Raw genomic sequence first — 15971 nt, 5'->3', positions numbered from 1 at the left:
AATTACTAGAGCTAATCAATGAATATAGTAAATTAACACACAGAAATCCCTTGCATTCCTTTACACTAACAATGAGAGAACAGGAAGAGAAATTAAGGAAACAATTCCATTCACTATTGCAATGAAAAGAAAAAAATACTTAAGAATAAATTTACCTAAAGAAACAAAAGACCTATATATAGAAAACTATAAAACACTGATGAAAGAAATCAAAGATGATACAAATAGATGGAGAAATATAACATGTTCATGGATCGGAAAAATCAACATAGTGAAAATGAGTATACCACCCAAAGCAATCTATAGGTTCAATGCAATCGCTATCAAGCTACCAATGGTATTTTTCAAAGAATTAGAACAAATAATTTCACAATTTGTATGGAAATACAAACAACCTCGAATAGCCAAAGCAATCTTGAGAAAGAAGAATAGAATTGGAGGAATCAACCTGCCTGACTTCAGACTATACTACAAAGCTACAGTCATCAAGACAGTATGGTACTGGCACAAAGACAGAAATATAGATCAATGGAACAAAATAGAAAGCCCAGAGATAAATCCACACACCTATGGACACCCTATCTTTGACAAAGGTGGCAAGATTATATAATGGAGAAAAGACAATCTCTTTAACAACTGGTGCTGGGAAAACTGGTCAACCACTTGTAAAAGAATGAAACTAGAACACTTTCTAACACCATACACAAAAATAAACTCAAAATGGATTAAAGATCTAAATGTAAGACCAGAAACTAAAACTTCTAGAGGAAAACATAGGCAAAACACTCTCCGACATAATCACAGCAGGATCCTCTATGACCCACCTCCCAGAATAATGGAAATAAAAGCAAAAATAAACAAATGGGACCTAATTAAACTTAAAAACTTTTGCACAACAAAGGAAACTACAAGCAACATGAAAAGACAGCCTTCAGAATGGGAGAAAATAATAGCAAACAAAACAACTGACAAAGAATTAATCTCAAAAATATACAAGCAGCTTCTGCAGCTCAATTCCAGAAAAACAAATGACTCAATCAATAAATGGGTCAAAGAACTAAACAGACATTTCTCCAAAGAAGACATACAGATGGCTAACAAACACATGAAAAGATGTTCAACATCACTCATTATCAGACAAATGCAAATCAAAACCATAATGAGGTACCATTTCACGCCAGTCAGAATGACTGCTATCAAAAAGTCTACAAACAATAAACTTTGGAGAGGGTATGGAGAAAAGGGAATTCTTTTACACTGTTGGTGCGAATGCAAACTAGTACAACCACTATGGAGAACTGTGTGGAGATTCCTTAAAAAACTGGAAATAGAACTGCCATACGACCCAGCAATCCCACTGCTGGGCATACACACTGAGCAAACCAGAATTGAAGACACGTGTACCCCAGTGTTCATCACAGCACTGTTTACAATAGCCAGGACATGGAAGCAACCAAGATGTCCATCAGCAGACGAACGGATAAGAAAGCTGTGGTACATATACATAATGGAATATTACTCAGCTATTAAAAAGAATGCATTTGAATCAGTTCTAATGAGGTGAATGAAACTGGAGCCTATTATACAGAGAAGTAAGTCAGAAAGAAAAACACCAATACAGTAGACTAACACATATACATGGACTTTAGAAAGATGGTAACAATGACCCTATATGTGAGACAGCAAAGGAAACACAGATATAAAAACAGACTTTTGGACTCTGTGGGAGAAGGCGAGGGTGGAATGGTTTGAGAAGATAGCACTGAAACATGTTTATTATCATATGTGAACTAGATCACCAGTTCAGGATCAATGCATGAGGCAGGGTGCTCAGGATTGGTGCACTGGGATGACCCTGAGGGATGGGATGGGGAGGGAAGTGGGAAAGTGGGGGTTCAGGATGGGGAACACATGTACACCCATGGCTGATTCATGTCAATGTATGGCAAAAACCACTACAATATTGTAAAGTAATTAGTCTCCAATTAAAATAAAAACAAACAAAATAAACACTAAAAAACGAAATAGGGAAAAAAAAAAACAAAATTCAAATGTCTAAACTCTAGTGGCTGGAATCTTCATTTGATGCATAGAAGGTAGCTTCTACCTAATTATTGACTTTCTCTCATAATTAGTCCATTGAGTAAGAAATTCACATAAGTTTTTAAAATTCTAACAATCATTTCAGATCAAGATAATAATTGTCAAGTAAATTAATAATTTTAAAATGTGGCAACCTGAAGTGGATTTCCTAGGAAACTAATGAAACTTTACTTCAAATCTCCTCGTTCATCCCCCTCATGAGCCCTGGAAAAGAAGTCTTCCTATGGTTATATGCTTTTATAGAATCACAAAAATAAGATATAATTGTAATGAGCTAAGACCACCTCTTTTCACTTTTACTTCCCCTCTGTCACATTCCTTTATCAGATGAGGTGGTGGTGGAATGACCATGGATATCTTTGGGATACAGCCAAGGTGAACCTGTTGTTCAGTTGCTAAGTCCTCTCCCACTCTCATGCCAGGCTCCTCTGTCCTCCACTATCAAAGGGAGCTTGGTGGTAGGCAAATCTATTTCTTGCCTATCCCCTTCATCCAGAATTGCCCAACATTTGGAACTAAATATGAAATCTTACCAGCAGAGGGATGAGGATTCATGGGAGTAATTTGTCGTTGTTGTTGTTGCTATTTAATATTATCTTAATTGGTAATAAAGAATCTTTAGAGTATGTTTATCCTAAAACCATCAAATTTCACTATTAAAGATAGATATCTCTCTTCCTGTCTTATTGGAGATGATAACCTAGACTCAGTATGTATTTCCACACCTTTGCTTCCTATCTCTATCATTAAAGCATTAAATCATCTAGCATTAAAGCATCCCTAACTGCACTGGTGAGGGTTATTGTACAGATTAGAAAAGAGCTGCTGGGAGCTCTACTTGCTGGAATATAAAATCCAGCCTCCCACCCAAAGCCCAGTGAAAAGAGGACTGTGAGAGATGACTCCTTCAATACCTTCTTCAGTGAGATTAGTGTTGTTAAGTATGTACCCACACGAATGTTTCTAGACCTACAATGGATTGTAAGTGATGAAGGTCTCTCTAGAATGACACCATGGGCAAAGAAGATGTTGCAAATACCTATGCCTCTAGGCACTACACCACTGAAAAGAAAATCAATAAGCTAGTGTTGGACAGGGTTCAGAAGCTAGCTGACCAAAGTGTAGGTTCAGGCTTTCTTGGATTTCTGCTGACTCTTTGTAATGCCAGTTTCTATTTCACATTTCTGCTCATAGTTGATTATAGGAACAGAGTTCATTTACCCAACTTAGTTTTTCTTAGCTGTCACTAAATTCGTCATCTACTATATAGCATTATGATTGTGCTTTTATATGAGCTAATGGAACTATTTACATTTGTGTTGAAACCCTGATAACAAGCAACCAATATGCAAAAAGCTTTAACCATATTTCAACAGGATTCTATTCTCCATCAACACTTCCCTCAAATTTTATGATGCCATTAACTTCTAACCAACTTCTTCTCTGTTTCCATACCTACTCCCTCTGTCCACAAATATTCCAGTTACCTTTGCTTTTAAAAAAAGCCCAATTACAAACATTTTCTGTTCTAGTGCTTGTTATGAGTTAACCAACCCTGTGACCCTTCCAATGGTAAACATAAGGCATGTCTAAGGAAAGGTAGGATCCAGAGTACAAAATGACATCAGACCCAAGAGGAATGGAACTGCAAATAAACCAAGCAATAGAAACAAAAGACTAATGCAAAGATAAGTACAGGCCAGAATTCAATAAGGAAAGCTGTACTGAAAAAAGTTTCAGAGGTAGCCCACAGAATGAGTTAGAGGAAGCGACTGAGCAATGCAAGGCACTTTCAAAACAAAGGCCTAGGTCTGGCAGAAGACATATCACCAGGGAACTTTTTAGAAATGCGAATGCTCAGCCCTGCAACCAAGCATAGCAAAGCAGAAATGCTACAATCCGCTTTAACCTGCAGGCCAGGAGATCCTGCAGTGTGCTGAAGGTTGATGCCCCCAGGCTACAGGTTTTGTTGTTGTTGCTCAGTCACTATGTCTGTCAGACTCTTAACAACCTCATGGACTGCAACATGCCAGCCTCCTCTGTCCTTCACTATCTCCCGACCTTTGTTCACATTCAGGTTCATTGAGCTGGTGATGCTATCTAACCACCTCATCCTCTGCCACACTTTTCCCCTCCTGCCTTCAATCTTTTCCAGCATCAGGGCCTTTTCTAAAGAGTCTGCCACAGTATTGGAGCTTCAGCTTAAGCATCAGTCCTTCCAATGAATACTCTGGGTTGATTTCCATTATGAGTGACTGGTTTAATCTCATTGCAGTCCAAGGGACTCTCAAGAGTCTTCCCCAGAACCTCAATTCGAAAGCATTAGTTCTTCAGGGCTCAGTCTTCTGAGCAACATCACACATCTGTACAAAAGCTACTGGAAAAAACCATAGCTTTGGCTATACAGACCAGCTAGAGGTGCTGGTTGTCAAACTAAAGACTAGAAAACAAGCCATCCATGGGAAGGGAGGTGATCTGAATATTGTTTCAGTCAAGACAAAGAGGTGAAATTCATTAGTTTGTGTCTATGGTGAATAGTGACTGGTTGAATTTGGATCTCTGGAATAGGGCGCTGAACAGCCTCCCTCATAAAAGGATTGAAGTGTCTTTATTGTGAATTAGGGCATATTCTAATGCATTTACAGCATATTGCCTACAAAGCCACAAAAATACAAAGTCCCACTTAGGGATTTTCAGATTTGTTATCTGTTTTCCACCAATATTAGAAGAAGGTTAAACATAGAAGCATGATTTATTATATTTTATCTCTAGTTACTGAAAAAGCGGGTTAAAACTCGAGATCAGAAAATTAAGATTATGGCATTTGGTCCCATCACTTCATGGCAAATAGACAGGGAATCAATAGAAACAGTGACAGACTTTATTTTGGGGGGCTCCAAAATCACTGCACGTGGTGACTGCACCCATAAAATTAAAAAACATTTGCTCCTTAGAAGAAAAGCTATGATCAACCTAGACAGCATATTAAAAAGCAGAGATATTACTTTGCCAACAAAGGTCTGTCTAGTCAAAGCTATAGTTTTTCCAGTAGTCATGTAAGGATGTGAGAAGTGGACTATAAAGAAAACTGAGCACTGAAGAATTGATGCTTTTGAACTGTGGCGTTGGAAAAGACTCTCGAGAGTCCCTTGGACTGTAAGGAGATCCAATCAGACAATCCTTAAAGAAATCAGTCCTGAACATCCATTGGACGGACTGATGCTGAAGCTGAAACTCCAATACTTTGGCCACCTGATGGGAAGAGCTGACTCACTGGAAAAGACCCCGATGCTGGAAAAGACAGAAGGCAGGAGGAGAAGGGGACGGCAGAGGATGAGATGGTTGGAGAGCATCATCGACTTGATGGACGAGTTTGAGTAAGCTCCTGGAGTTGGTGTTGGACAGGAAAGCCTAATGTGCTGCAGTCCGTGGGGTTGCAAAGAGTCAGACGTGACTGAGCAACTGAACTGATCTCCAGTCACTGATGCATAAGTCGATAAATGAAATAATAAAGTGCCTTGGAAATTTTTATTTCAATTGTTAATCTACAGTGATTTGTCTTTGTACTGTTGTATGGGCAACTAAAAATATACATATTTCAGGAAAATGTTACATGCATATATCCCAATCCATAGACCGCTTAAGAGGATAATTATTCACATTTTGGGAAGGTTTATTTCCTTCACAAAAGAATTCCCTCGAGTTCTTTCAAATGGCCAGCTTGAAGACAGTTCATATGTTACTGCAGCAGCTATGGACAGTGAAGTCTGCTCCAAAACTCAGGAGGTTGGCTGCTTTCCAACCATGTTCATGAAGCCCTGACCTCAGGACTCAGTACTTCCTAGTCTTTATGACAGTTACGGAACAGATGTTCCAATTTGGGGCACCTGGGTATAATATATTAGAGAAATACACAACAAGGGATGAAACTAGTCATGGCTCTGTATCTATAATGATGTGAATTTATCCAAAACATTTAAGCTCTTCATCTTTTTGAGTCATCCTCTATAAAGCAATGGCGTTGTATATTTAGGTGACTGCTCAGTATCGTTTCCGAGCTAATAGTCAATAATTTAGGAGTATGAAGTGGACTGCTACTGCTGCTACTGCTAAGTGGCTTCAGTCATGTCCGACTCTGTGCGACCCCATAGACGGCCACCCATCAGGCTCCCCTGTCCCTGGGATTCTCCAGGCAAGAACACTGGAGTGGGTTGCCATTTCCTTCTCCAATGCATGAAAGTGAAAAGTGAAAGTGAAGTCGCTCAGTCGTATCTGACTCCTAGTGACCCCATGGACTGCAGCCTACCAGGCTCCTCCGTCCATGGGATTTTCCAGGCAAGAGTACTGGAGTGGGTTGCCATTGCCTTCTCTGATGAAGTGGAAAATACATGAAAATAGCCTCTATAATTATAAAACATAATACAGATGTTATTATCTTTATAATTTATGATATAAAGTATTTCAGAAATCTAATTTGCACATAAAACTTCAAGAAGATATTCATTAAAATGTAAACTTACATGATGATCAAGACAGGGCAATTCCAATGTATCGTATCCTGGATTGGACACATACCAAAAAGAGGACACTAGTGAAAAACTGGTGAAATCCAAATAAAGTATGTAGCTAGTCAATAGTATTATACCAATATTAATTTCTCAGCCTTGACAAATGGACCACAGTTATGTAAGATGTTATCATTAGAGGAAACTGAGTGAAGCATACACAGAAATTGTTTTACCTTTGCGAATTTTCTGTAAATCTAAAATTATCCCAAATAAAGATTTTAAAACAAAGCTATTGTACTATGCTCTGTTCAGTTCAGTTCAGTCGCTCAGTCGTGTCTGCCTCTTTGCGACCCCACGAATCGCAGCACGCCAGGCCTCCCTGTCCATGACCAACTCCCAGAGTTTACTCAAACTCATGTCCATAGAATCAGTGATGCCATCCAGCCATCTCATCCTCTGTCGTCCCCTTTTCCTCCTGTCCCAATCCCTCCCAGCATCAGAGTCTTTTTCAATGAGTCAACTCTTCACATAAGGTGGCCAAAGTATTGGAGTTTCAGCTTTAGCATCATTCCTTCCAAAGAAATCCCAGGGTTGGTCTCCTTCAGAACGGACTGGTTGGGTCTCCGCAGTCCAAGGGACTCTCAAGAGTCTTCTCCAACACCACAGTTCAAAAGCATCCATTCTTCGGCACTCAGCCTTCTTCACAGTCCAACTCTCACATCCATACATGACCACTGGAAAAACCACAGCCTTGACTAGACGGACCTTTGCTGGCAAAGTAATGTCTCTGCTTTTGAATATGCTATCTAGGTTGGTCATAACTTTTCTTCCAAGGAGTAAGCGTCTTTTAATTTCATGGCTGCAATTACCATCTGCAGTGATTTTGTAGCCCCCCAAAATAAAGTCTGACACTGTTTCCCCATCTATTGGGAAATAGTGAAGTGATGGTGTTAGGGGAAGCACACTGATTGAAACCACCCACCCTGGCCAGGCACCATAGTAACCATTTGCATAGGTTGTTTTATGACAGGAGATCCTGATAAGGAATACAGAACTAATAAGCCACCAAAGCCACGGCCAACAGGAAGGGTCCGGGAAAGGTTGAAAGGAGACACCGCATATCCATCCACTTCCCAGAATCCCTCTTGCTAGCATCCATCTTGGCTGAGTGATGCGTGCGCCACTGTGAAAGCCACCTGGAATCTAATCCCATCACCATAAAACCCAACATTGTGAGCCACATGGCAGAGCAGTTCTCCTGGGTTCCCTTACTGTACTGCTCTCCATCCGGGTGCCCTTTCCCAATAAAATCTCTTGCTTTGTCAGCACATGTGTCTCCTCGGACAATTCATTTCCAAGTGTTAGACAAGAGCCTAGTTTCGGGCCCTGGAAGGGGTCCTCCTTCCTGCAACAAATGAGTGTTAGACAAGAGCCCAGTTTCAGGCCCTGGAAGGTGTCCTCCTTCCTACAACAATGGGACCAGATGCCATGATCTTAGTTTTCTGAATGTTGAGCTTTAAGCCAACTTTTTCACTCTCCTCCTTCATTTTCATCAAGAGGCTTTTTAGTATTCAAACATACAAACATACATAATACATATAAACACATGTGCAACACAGGGACAACAGAAACTATGGAAATTATAGAAATCAGCCACCATACTTTTCAGCAATCCACTAAAGCAAGAAAGGAGCTTTCTAGTCCTGGAAGAGTTTTCCTGAAACCTGAGAGGAAAGAAACATGAGCCTGAACTAAGAAAAGTAAACATCTGCTTTGCCATTCATCAGGCATAAAGACAGATAAAGCCAGGTGTAAAGTTAACAGAAAATACTATTTCTCCCAATAACATGCTGTAAAGCATCACCAAAAGAATCCACTTCAAGTAACTGCTACTTTTTTTACTCACAAAGAACTCTTTTCTCTAAAATCATAGATTGTCAAACAAACCAATTAAAAAAAAAAACTTGCTCTTTGAAATCTTTCATTAAAACTGAAATATCCCATTCTTGGCTAGATGACCTAAGTTATGTGAAACAGCCTCTAATTCCAGAACTTCAGAAAAGGAGTTTGTGGACATATTCCCCGTCTACTTTCACTCTGTAGCTTCCAAAAAAAAAAAAAAATTAGATGAGAGGTTCTTAGACATATAGTTTGGTACTTAATCTGGCAAGTCACTTACATTGATTGTAAATTTGTCCCTCACTCACAAATTAAAGGCCACCTGGATGACATATGCCATTCATCGTTCAAGAAAATCACGTGATTCTACCAAATCTGTGACAGTGCTTGACATGTATTAGACGTCCAAAATTAGATGTTACACGTATAACGTCTTAAAATGGAATTCCAGACTGGAAATCCGGAGCTACTTATTACTAGCGTTTCGGTTTTTTCTATTTTTAATAAAATGAAGCGTTTCTTCTTGCCGTAAAACTCTTTAAGGATTTTGCTATGCAATCTTACTTCGCTGGCCATTGAAATCCTGTGTTTGGCTTGCGATGAGTTTTGCTTCAGCTTAAATCCGTCCGAACCAAGTCGCTACAGTGCCACTTCAGGGTTCCCTGATGGGTCAGACGGTAACAGACAGACAGACAGACAGACAGACAGACACACACACTACGGTAACACTCTGACAGACAGACAGACAGACACACACTACGGTAACACTCTGACAGACAGACAGACACACACACACACACACACTCCCCGTTCCCAATTCCCACACCCCCACAACACACAGACACGCACACACACCCGTCCACTCCGGCGGGCTTCAACTACCTGCGGCAAAGCCCTCCCCCGGACCACACCCAAACCGGAAGCCAGGACGCCCCTGGGGTTGACGGGAAGGCACCGCCTGGCTGTTGGCTTGTCAGGCCTGCCCCCTCCTGTGACGTCATTGCCCGCCCCTTGACCTCGCGGTCCCGCCCTCTTCCCTGCCTCCCACTAGGCAGCTGCGGCTGCGTTTCTGGAGGCGATGGAGGAATCCCAGCCGGTGGCAGCACGTCCGGGGGAAGAGGCATCTTGCTCCTCCTGGAGGACCAGCCGGTGAGAGAAGGAATGTGGGCGCGAAGTGAGGCGTTGCGGGCAGGACCAGGGGTCCGACTTTCTGCATCTCCCACTCGGGCGAGCAGGGAGCGCGCTAGAGGCCGCGGGGCAGGGCAGAGCCGGCCTTGGGCGGCGAGGGTAGCGCGCAGGGTAGGTGTGGCGGCGTGGGCTCCGGCCTCTGCGACTCTCGGCTTTGCTGAGGAGGAAATCCACTTGTCGCCCCTTTCATCGCTTTCTCAGTTCTGGTTGGGGTCTGCCATCCTTCTTCCTTCCAGTCACCGGACGTAGGAGGGAGGGAGGGGCTTTCGGTGCGAGCTTCCCTGCCCCGGTGCCGGACACCTTCCTTCCTTTCGATAAAATGAAACTGAGCTACATGGTGCACGATCCTCCGCTGAGATTCTCCTTTGAAAACTGTTACCAGAGGGAACTCGGTAATAACGAATCAATGGTAGTCAGAACACCCTGAGGCCTGTTGATTGCCCTTTAAAACAAGAGAGAGAAAAAAGAAAAAGAAACGCAGGGGAAAAAAGCACGAGTTACCTTATTTCGCAGTTGGTGTTGAGGTTCACATCTTTTTCATTCCTGCAGAAATAGAGGGGAAACGTTTGTGTAGTTCCTGTTTGTCATTTCATAATTAATAAAGCGGATAGTTACATTCTGCCCACTACCAGAATATGATGTGCCGAAGATAGAAGTGGTGGATATTTGATTTTGAGCTAATATGAATGTTCACAAGCCTATAGCTTTTTCACCAACCTTAGACTGAAAGGGTGCTTTGATACCATGGTATTGCCTGCCATTGCCAGCACTGCCAGACTTACGTGGGGGATATTATGCAATTCAAATAAAACCTCCTCTTATTTAAAGCATTTTAGTTTGCCATTTAAGACCTTATCAGAAGAATGATATTTGAAAGATTCCAGTAAGGCAGCACTTTCTGAAAAGTGGGTGTCAGTCATAATCATTAAGTGACAGAACTAGTTGGAATGTAGCTCTTCTCATTTTTACTTAAGAACTTTACCATCTTAGACTGTTGCTCTCCATTCAAGGAAGACAGCTAGAGAAAGTGTACTAACAGTAAGAAAGTTGTTACAAGACTTTTTCTTGAGTTTTGTATTTTGTTAGAGTGCCAGGGTATATTGTGTATGTGTTTTTATTAGTTAGCTGGAAGGTGATATCACAATGATAAGAGAAATAATACATTTTTGATCATATATTTTCAAATTATTTGCCTATATATCAATATACCAGGCCTAGAAAATTGGATCTTGAAACTGAATTTTGTGTTATCACGTTGTTTTTAGAATCCTGAAACTGATATATAGAACTTCCCAAAACCTAGAATGAATTACACTTTTGCCAAGATGGTATTGATTTTAGCTCAGGCTCAAATTGGCGGTTCCCTCTGCTCATGAATCATCTGTGTTTCCCAATTATCATTTTTCTTTCTATGCCACACTGTGAAAAAATTGAAATGAGCTGCAGTGATTGATATCTCACTCTGTATCTTGTCACACTAGTATGTTTCAGTTCAGTTCAGTTGCTCAGTCATGTTCGACTCTTTTGCGACCCTATGGACTGCAGCATGCCAGGCTTTCCTGTCCATCACCAACTCCTGGAGCTTGCTCAAACTAACGTCCATCGAGTCGGTAATACCATCCAACGATCTCATCCTCTGTCATCCCCTTCTCCTCCTGCCTTCACTCTTTCCCAGCGTCAGGGTCTTTTCTAATGAGTTGGCTCTTCACATCAGATGGCCAAAGTATTGGAGCTTTAGCTTCAGCATCAGTCCTTCCAATGAATATTCAGGGTTGATTTCCTTTTGGATTGACTGGTTTGATCTCTTTGTAGTCCAAGAGACTCCCAAGAGACTTTTCCAACATCACAGTTTTTTAATTTTTAAAATTCATGTAACACATTTTTTTTTAGTGCTTTCTTCATGCCTTCTATGAGAGGTCTGTGTGTGTGTGCGTGTTCAGTCGTCTCCAACTGAACCCATGGACTGTAGCCTGCCAGTCCGTGGAATTGTCCAGGCAAGAATACTGTAGTGGGTTGCCATTTCCTACTCCAAGAGATCTTCCAGACCCAGGGATGGAACCTGTGTCTCCTTAATTGGCAAGTGGATTCTTTACCACTGAGCCAGTTTGGAAACTCCCACTGTGAGAGGTAGTAGACAATATAGTGTGGTTGTAAGGAACTAGACTGATTAGTTTCAGGGCTTGCCATATACCTGCTCCATGACCTTGGGCAGGTTATTTAAGTTAATCTCTGTCAACCTCAGGTTTTTCCCTCTGTTCAATGGATATAGTAATAGTGTCTATCTCATAAAGTTGTTGAAAGGGTTAACTGAGTTAGTAAACACTTAAAACACTGTGACACAATGTTTGTTCTTGTTATTAAATGCCAGGTACTGTTTTAGAGATTTGAAATATAGTAGTAAATTCCTACTGGAGCACACATTCTATAGGGAAAGGTAGATGATAAATAGTTAAGGATATGTGATTTGAAAAAAATACAGCAGTGAGCCACCTGAGCAGAAAGAGACCATTTAGTTGATAGTGTTACCAAACTTGGGTCCACTCACTGAATGTGCAGCAAAGGCAATCTACTGACACCAGGTTGTAGTGAAGAAAGTACAGTTTATTGTAGGATTTAGCAAAGAAAACCGGCAGCTCATGCTCCAAAGACAAAAACTCCTCCATTGGCTTTCAGGGAAGGGTTTTTAAAGACAGTCTGAGGGAAAGGGTTATAGGGTATGTGATCCAGGCTCAGTTCTCTGATTGCTTGATGGTGAGATAACAGGGTAATGTTTTTGGAACCTTGGTCATCAACCTTCTGGTTCCAACTGATCTGAGGTCTACCTGCTGCTGGTCAGTTAACTTCTGCTTGGTGGGGATGTTAGCATCTGCAAGACAACTAAAGTCCTTGACTTTGTTTTATGGCTAAACTATTATTATTTTGTCTTGCTTGACTGCTGGAGTGGATAGCTGTTCCCTTCCCCAGTGTATCTTCCCAACCAGGGATCGAACCCAGGTCTCCCTCATTGCCAGAGGATTCTTTACCATCTGAGCCACCGGAGAAGCCCAAGAATACTGGAGTGGGTATCCTATCCCTTCCCCAGGGGATTTTCCTGACCCAGGAATCGAGCCTGGGGTCTCTTGCATTGCAGGTAGATTCTTTATCAGCTGAGCTACCAGGGAAGCCCTAGATATCATCATTATATGTTAAATTCTGGGTATGTATATTATAGAAGATTTATGGGCCACTCAGTATTGCTAAAATATAAATCCATCAGAATATATATTATAGCAATTACAGCAGTGATGAAGTAACACCTGAGAATAAAACAACTATGGGCTCTAATTTACACATAGAGCAAGCAGTGAATGAATTTAATTTTGACCAATTTTTAAAATCTAAAGTGGTAATAAAACATATGTCTGGTTTGTAAAATCTGTTTAAGTACCTGGTGAATCTGATTTCATGTATAGTTGAATTTACATTACAAAATACGAATATTAAATAGCTGTACTTGCCCTTCTGTTTTCTTTTTTTCAGTGCAAATACAAATTTCTCCAGCATGCCAACAGAATCTGTGGAGATTGATGATGCATTATACAGGTAAGAACCTTATGGAAGCAAATGTTTTTCCCATTCGTTGTTCTCCTGTAATGGAATATAGATAGTCTATTTGAAGACACCATTAGGCCTTTGCAGAATTTTGTAAAATGTATTTTAAGAGTTCTGCTCAAGTAAAAATTAGGGTTTCTTTCTTTCTTTTACTATAGTCTGAAAGGTTGAATAATATTTAAATCTTGGTTGCTTTAGGTTTGGTTGATGTGACTAAGAATGATCTTGCTATCCATTACCAAATATACCTCTTATTTCTGGATGGGAGTACATATTTAATTTCCTGATATTGCAGGAGTGAGTCTCATGAAAGACAATTCATTTCACTTTAGTTAGTGATACAGTAGCATCTAGAGAATATTTTTACTTCAGTGTAAGCTCATTAACAACAATCCATGTTTGTACTGCATAGACAGTGGAGAAGTGATTGAAGAGCTGTGGTTTGAATGGAATTTAGTGGAACTTTTTTTTACCATATTTTTTCATGAAATCAGGATACCTTTTTCAAAATAAAGAGAACGTAAAAACACATAAGGCTTCCCTGGTGGCTCAGACGGTAAAGCGTCTGCCTATAATGTGGGAGACCTGGGTTCAATCCCTGAGTCAGTAAAATCCCCTGGAGAAGGAAATGGCAACCCACTCCAGTACTCTTGCCTGGAAAATTCCATGGATGGTGGAGCCTGGTAGGCTACAGTCCATGGGGTCAAAAAGAGTTGGAAACGACATGACTGAGCAGCTTCACTTCACTTAAAAACACATAAATTGCCATCATTTCTAGTAAATTTCTTAAATACTTTGAGATGTTTGCATGGAAGATAGTATAATCTCCATTTAAAAGTTGTTGGATTTTTCTCTATATGTAATCATGAAAAAATAGATTTTATGTAGGTAGAACTTGGAACAATAGGCTTTTTATGTATTTTGGATTTCTTTTTATATTTTATTATATGGGATGCATAGTCAATTTTGAGCAGCTTAGGAGGAGCTGATATGTTGATTTCAAGTCCTATTTTGTCCTATACCCTTGGAAGAAGAGAGAAAGGCTAACTTGATTTTGCTTATGTGAACACTGTTTACTATATGATCTCCTAGCTATAATTATATTGGGTTGACCAAAAGGTTCATTCTTTTTTTTTGTAAGGAGGCTCTAGTAGCACTTAGTTGTCTTTAAGTTCATTCAAAACAGTTTTATTAGGTGGTATTATGACAGCTGTCGTGTCAGTGTGTGTTTTGAAAAAACTTATCAAAATTGGTAAATTTTTGTATAGTCATTTCAGTATTAAAGATGGAAGAAAGAAAGCATTTTTGGTGTATTATGCTTTATTAGTTCAAGAAAGGTAAAAATGCAACTGAAATGCAAAAAAAAAAAAAAAGATTTGGTACAGGGTATGCAGAAGGTGCTGTGACTGAACATGTCAGAAGTGATTTTCGAAGCTTCATGCTGGAGATTTCTTGTTGGATGATGTTCCACAGTCTGGTAGACCAGATGAAGTTGATAGCCATCAAATCAAGACATTAATTGAAAACAATCAACATTATATCACACAGGAGATAGGTGACATCCTCAAAATACCCAATTCAAGTGTTAAAAATCATTTGTACCAGCTTGGTTATGTTAATTGCATTGATGTTTGGGTTCCACATAAGTTAAGGGGGAAAAAAAAACCTTGATTACATTTCTGCATGCAAATCTGTAATGAAAACTTTCTATTTTTAAAACAAATTGTGATGAGTGGCGAAAAGTAGATACTGTACAGTAATGTGGAATGAAAGAGATTATGGGGCAAGCGAAATGAACTACCACCAATCACACCAAAGGCCATTCTTCATCCAGAGAAGGTGATGTTGTGTATGTGATAGTGTTGGAAAGTGAAAGTGCTAGTCACTCAGTTGTGTCCGCTTCTGTGACCCCATAGACTATAGCCCACCAGGCTCCTCTGTCCATGGGATTTCCCAAGCAAGAATACTGGAGTGGGTAGCCATGCCCTTCTCCAGGGGATCTTCCCAACACAGGGATTGAACCTGGTTCTTCTGCATTGTGGGCAGATTCTTCACTGTCTGAGCCACCAGGGAAGCCCTGGGGTTGAAAGGGAGTCCTCTATTATAAGGTCCTTCTGGAAAATGTTCCCTGGAGACTGTGAAAGGCACCTGGAACAGTTCTTTGCTCAAAAAGATAAAAAGTTTTGGGAACATAGAATTATGCAGTTGCCTGAAAAATGGCAGAAGGTAGTAGAACAAAATGGTGAATACATTGTTCAATAAAGTTCCTTCAGTCTTTAAGTGAAAATGAAAAGTATATCTTTTATTTTTACTTAAAATAGAAGGAACCTTTTGCCCAACCCAATATATATATTTAAGTAGAAAATATTTTTAGGGCATTTTCAGTACCTATAACAAAGTGTCTTGCTAAATATATTTCACTTTTTTCTTATTACTCAATCTTAAACCACCTCATAGTTTCTGATCAACTAAACCTGCAGTTATTCTCAGAATCTAAAGGTTTTTGGGGGGCTGGAGGAGCACTTCTGACAGCATTCTGAGCCACATCTCTATTTAGTTTTTCATCTTTATTACCAGCGCATTGTCAGGTAAGTTAGGCAGACTTGGCCAGTTCTATAGATTTGCCCATTTCTTTTTCTCCAAAGATAGGCCTGAGCCTGCTAATCCAGCCATTTATCTAAA

The 15971-nt window shown here is 40.2% G+C and overlaps 1 protein-coding gene across 1 annotated transcript in view; it reads left to right on the top strand.

Moving 5' to 3' along the window:
- The first annotated feature begins 9525 nt into the window (after nt 1-9525).
- UBA6 (ubiquitin like modifier activating enzyme 6) overlaps nt 9526-15971 on the top strand; it is a 90071-nt gene continuing 83625 nt past the window's right edge. Inside the window, exons 1-2 of the mRNA XM_040238290.1 lie at nt 9526-9659; nt 13218-13280. Of these exons, the coding sequence (XP_040094224.1) occupies nt 9589-9659; nt 13218-13280 (134 nt within the window). The 5' untranslated portion in view covers nt 9526-9588. The remainder of the gene's footprint in view (nt 9660-13217; nt 13281-15971) is intronic.

This window comes from Oryx dammah, unplaced genomic scaffold (genome assembly GCF_014754425.2).
Source record: "Oryx dammah isolate SB20612 unplaced genomic scaffold, SCBI_Odam_1.1 HiC_scaffold_3, whole genome shotgun sequence".
Lineage (NCBI taxonomy): Eukaryota > Metazoa > Chordata > Mammalia > Artiodactyla > Bovidae > Oryx > Oryx dammah.
The sequence above is the reverse complement of the archived record's forward strand: the minus strand, read 5'-3'. Positions and strand labels throughout refer to the sequence as shown.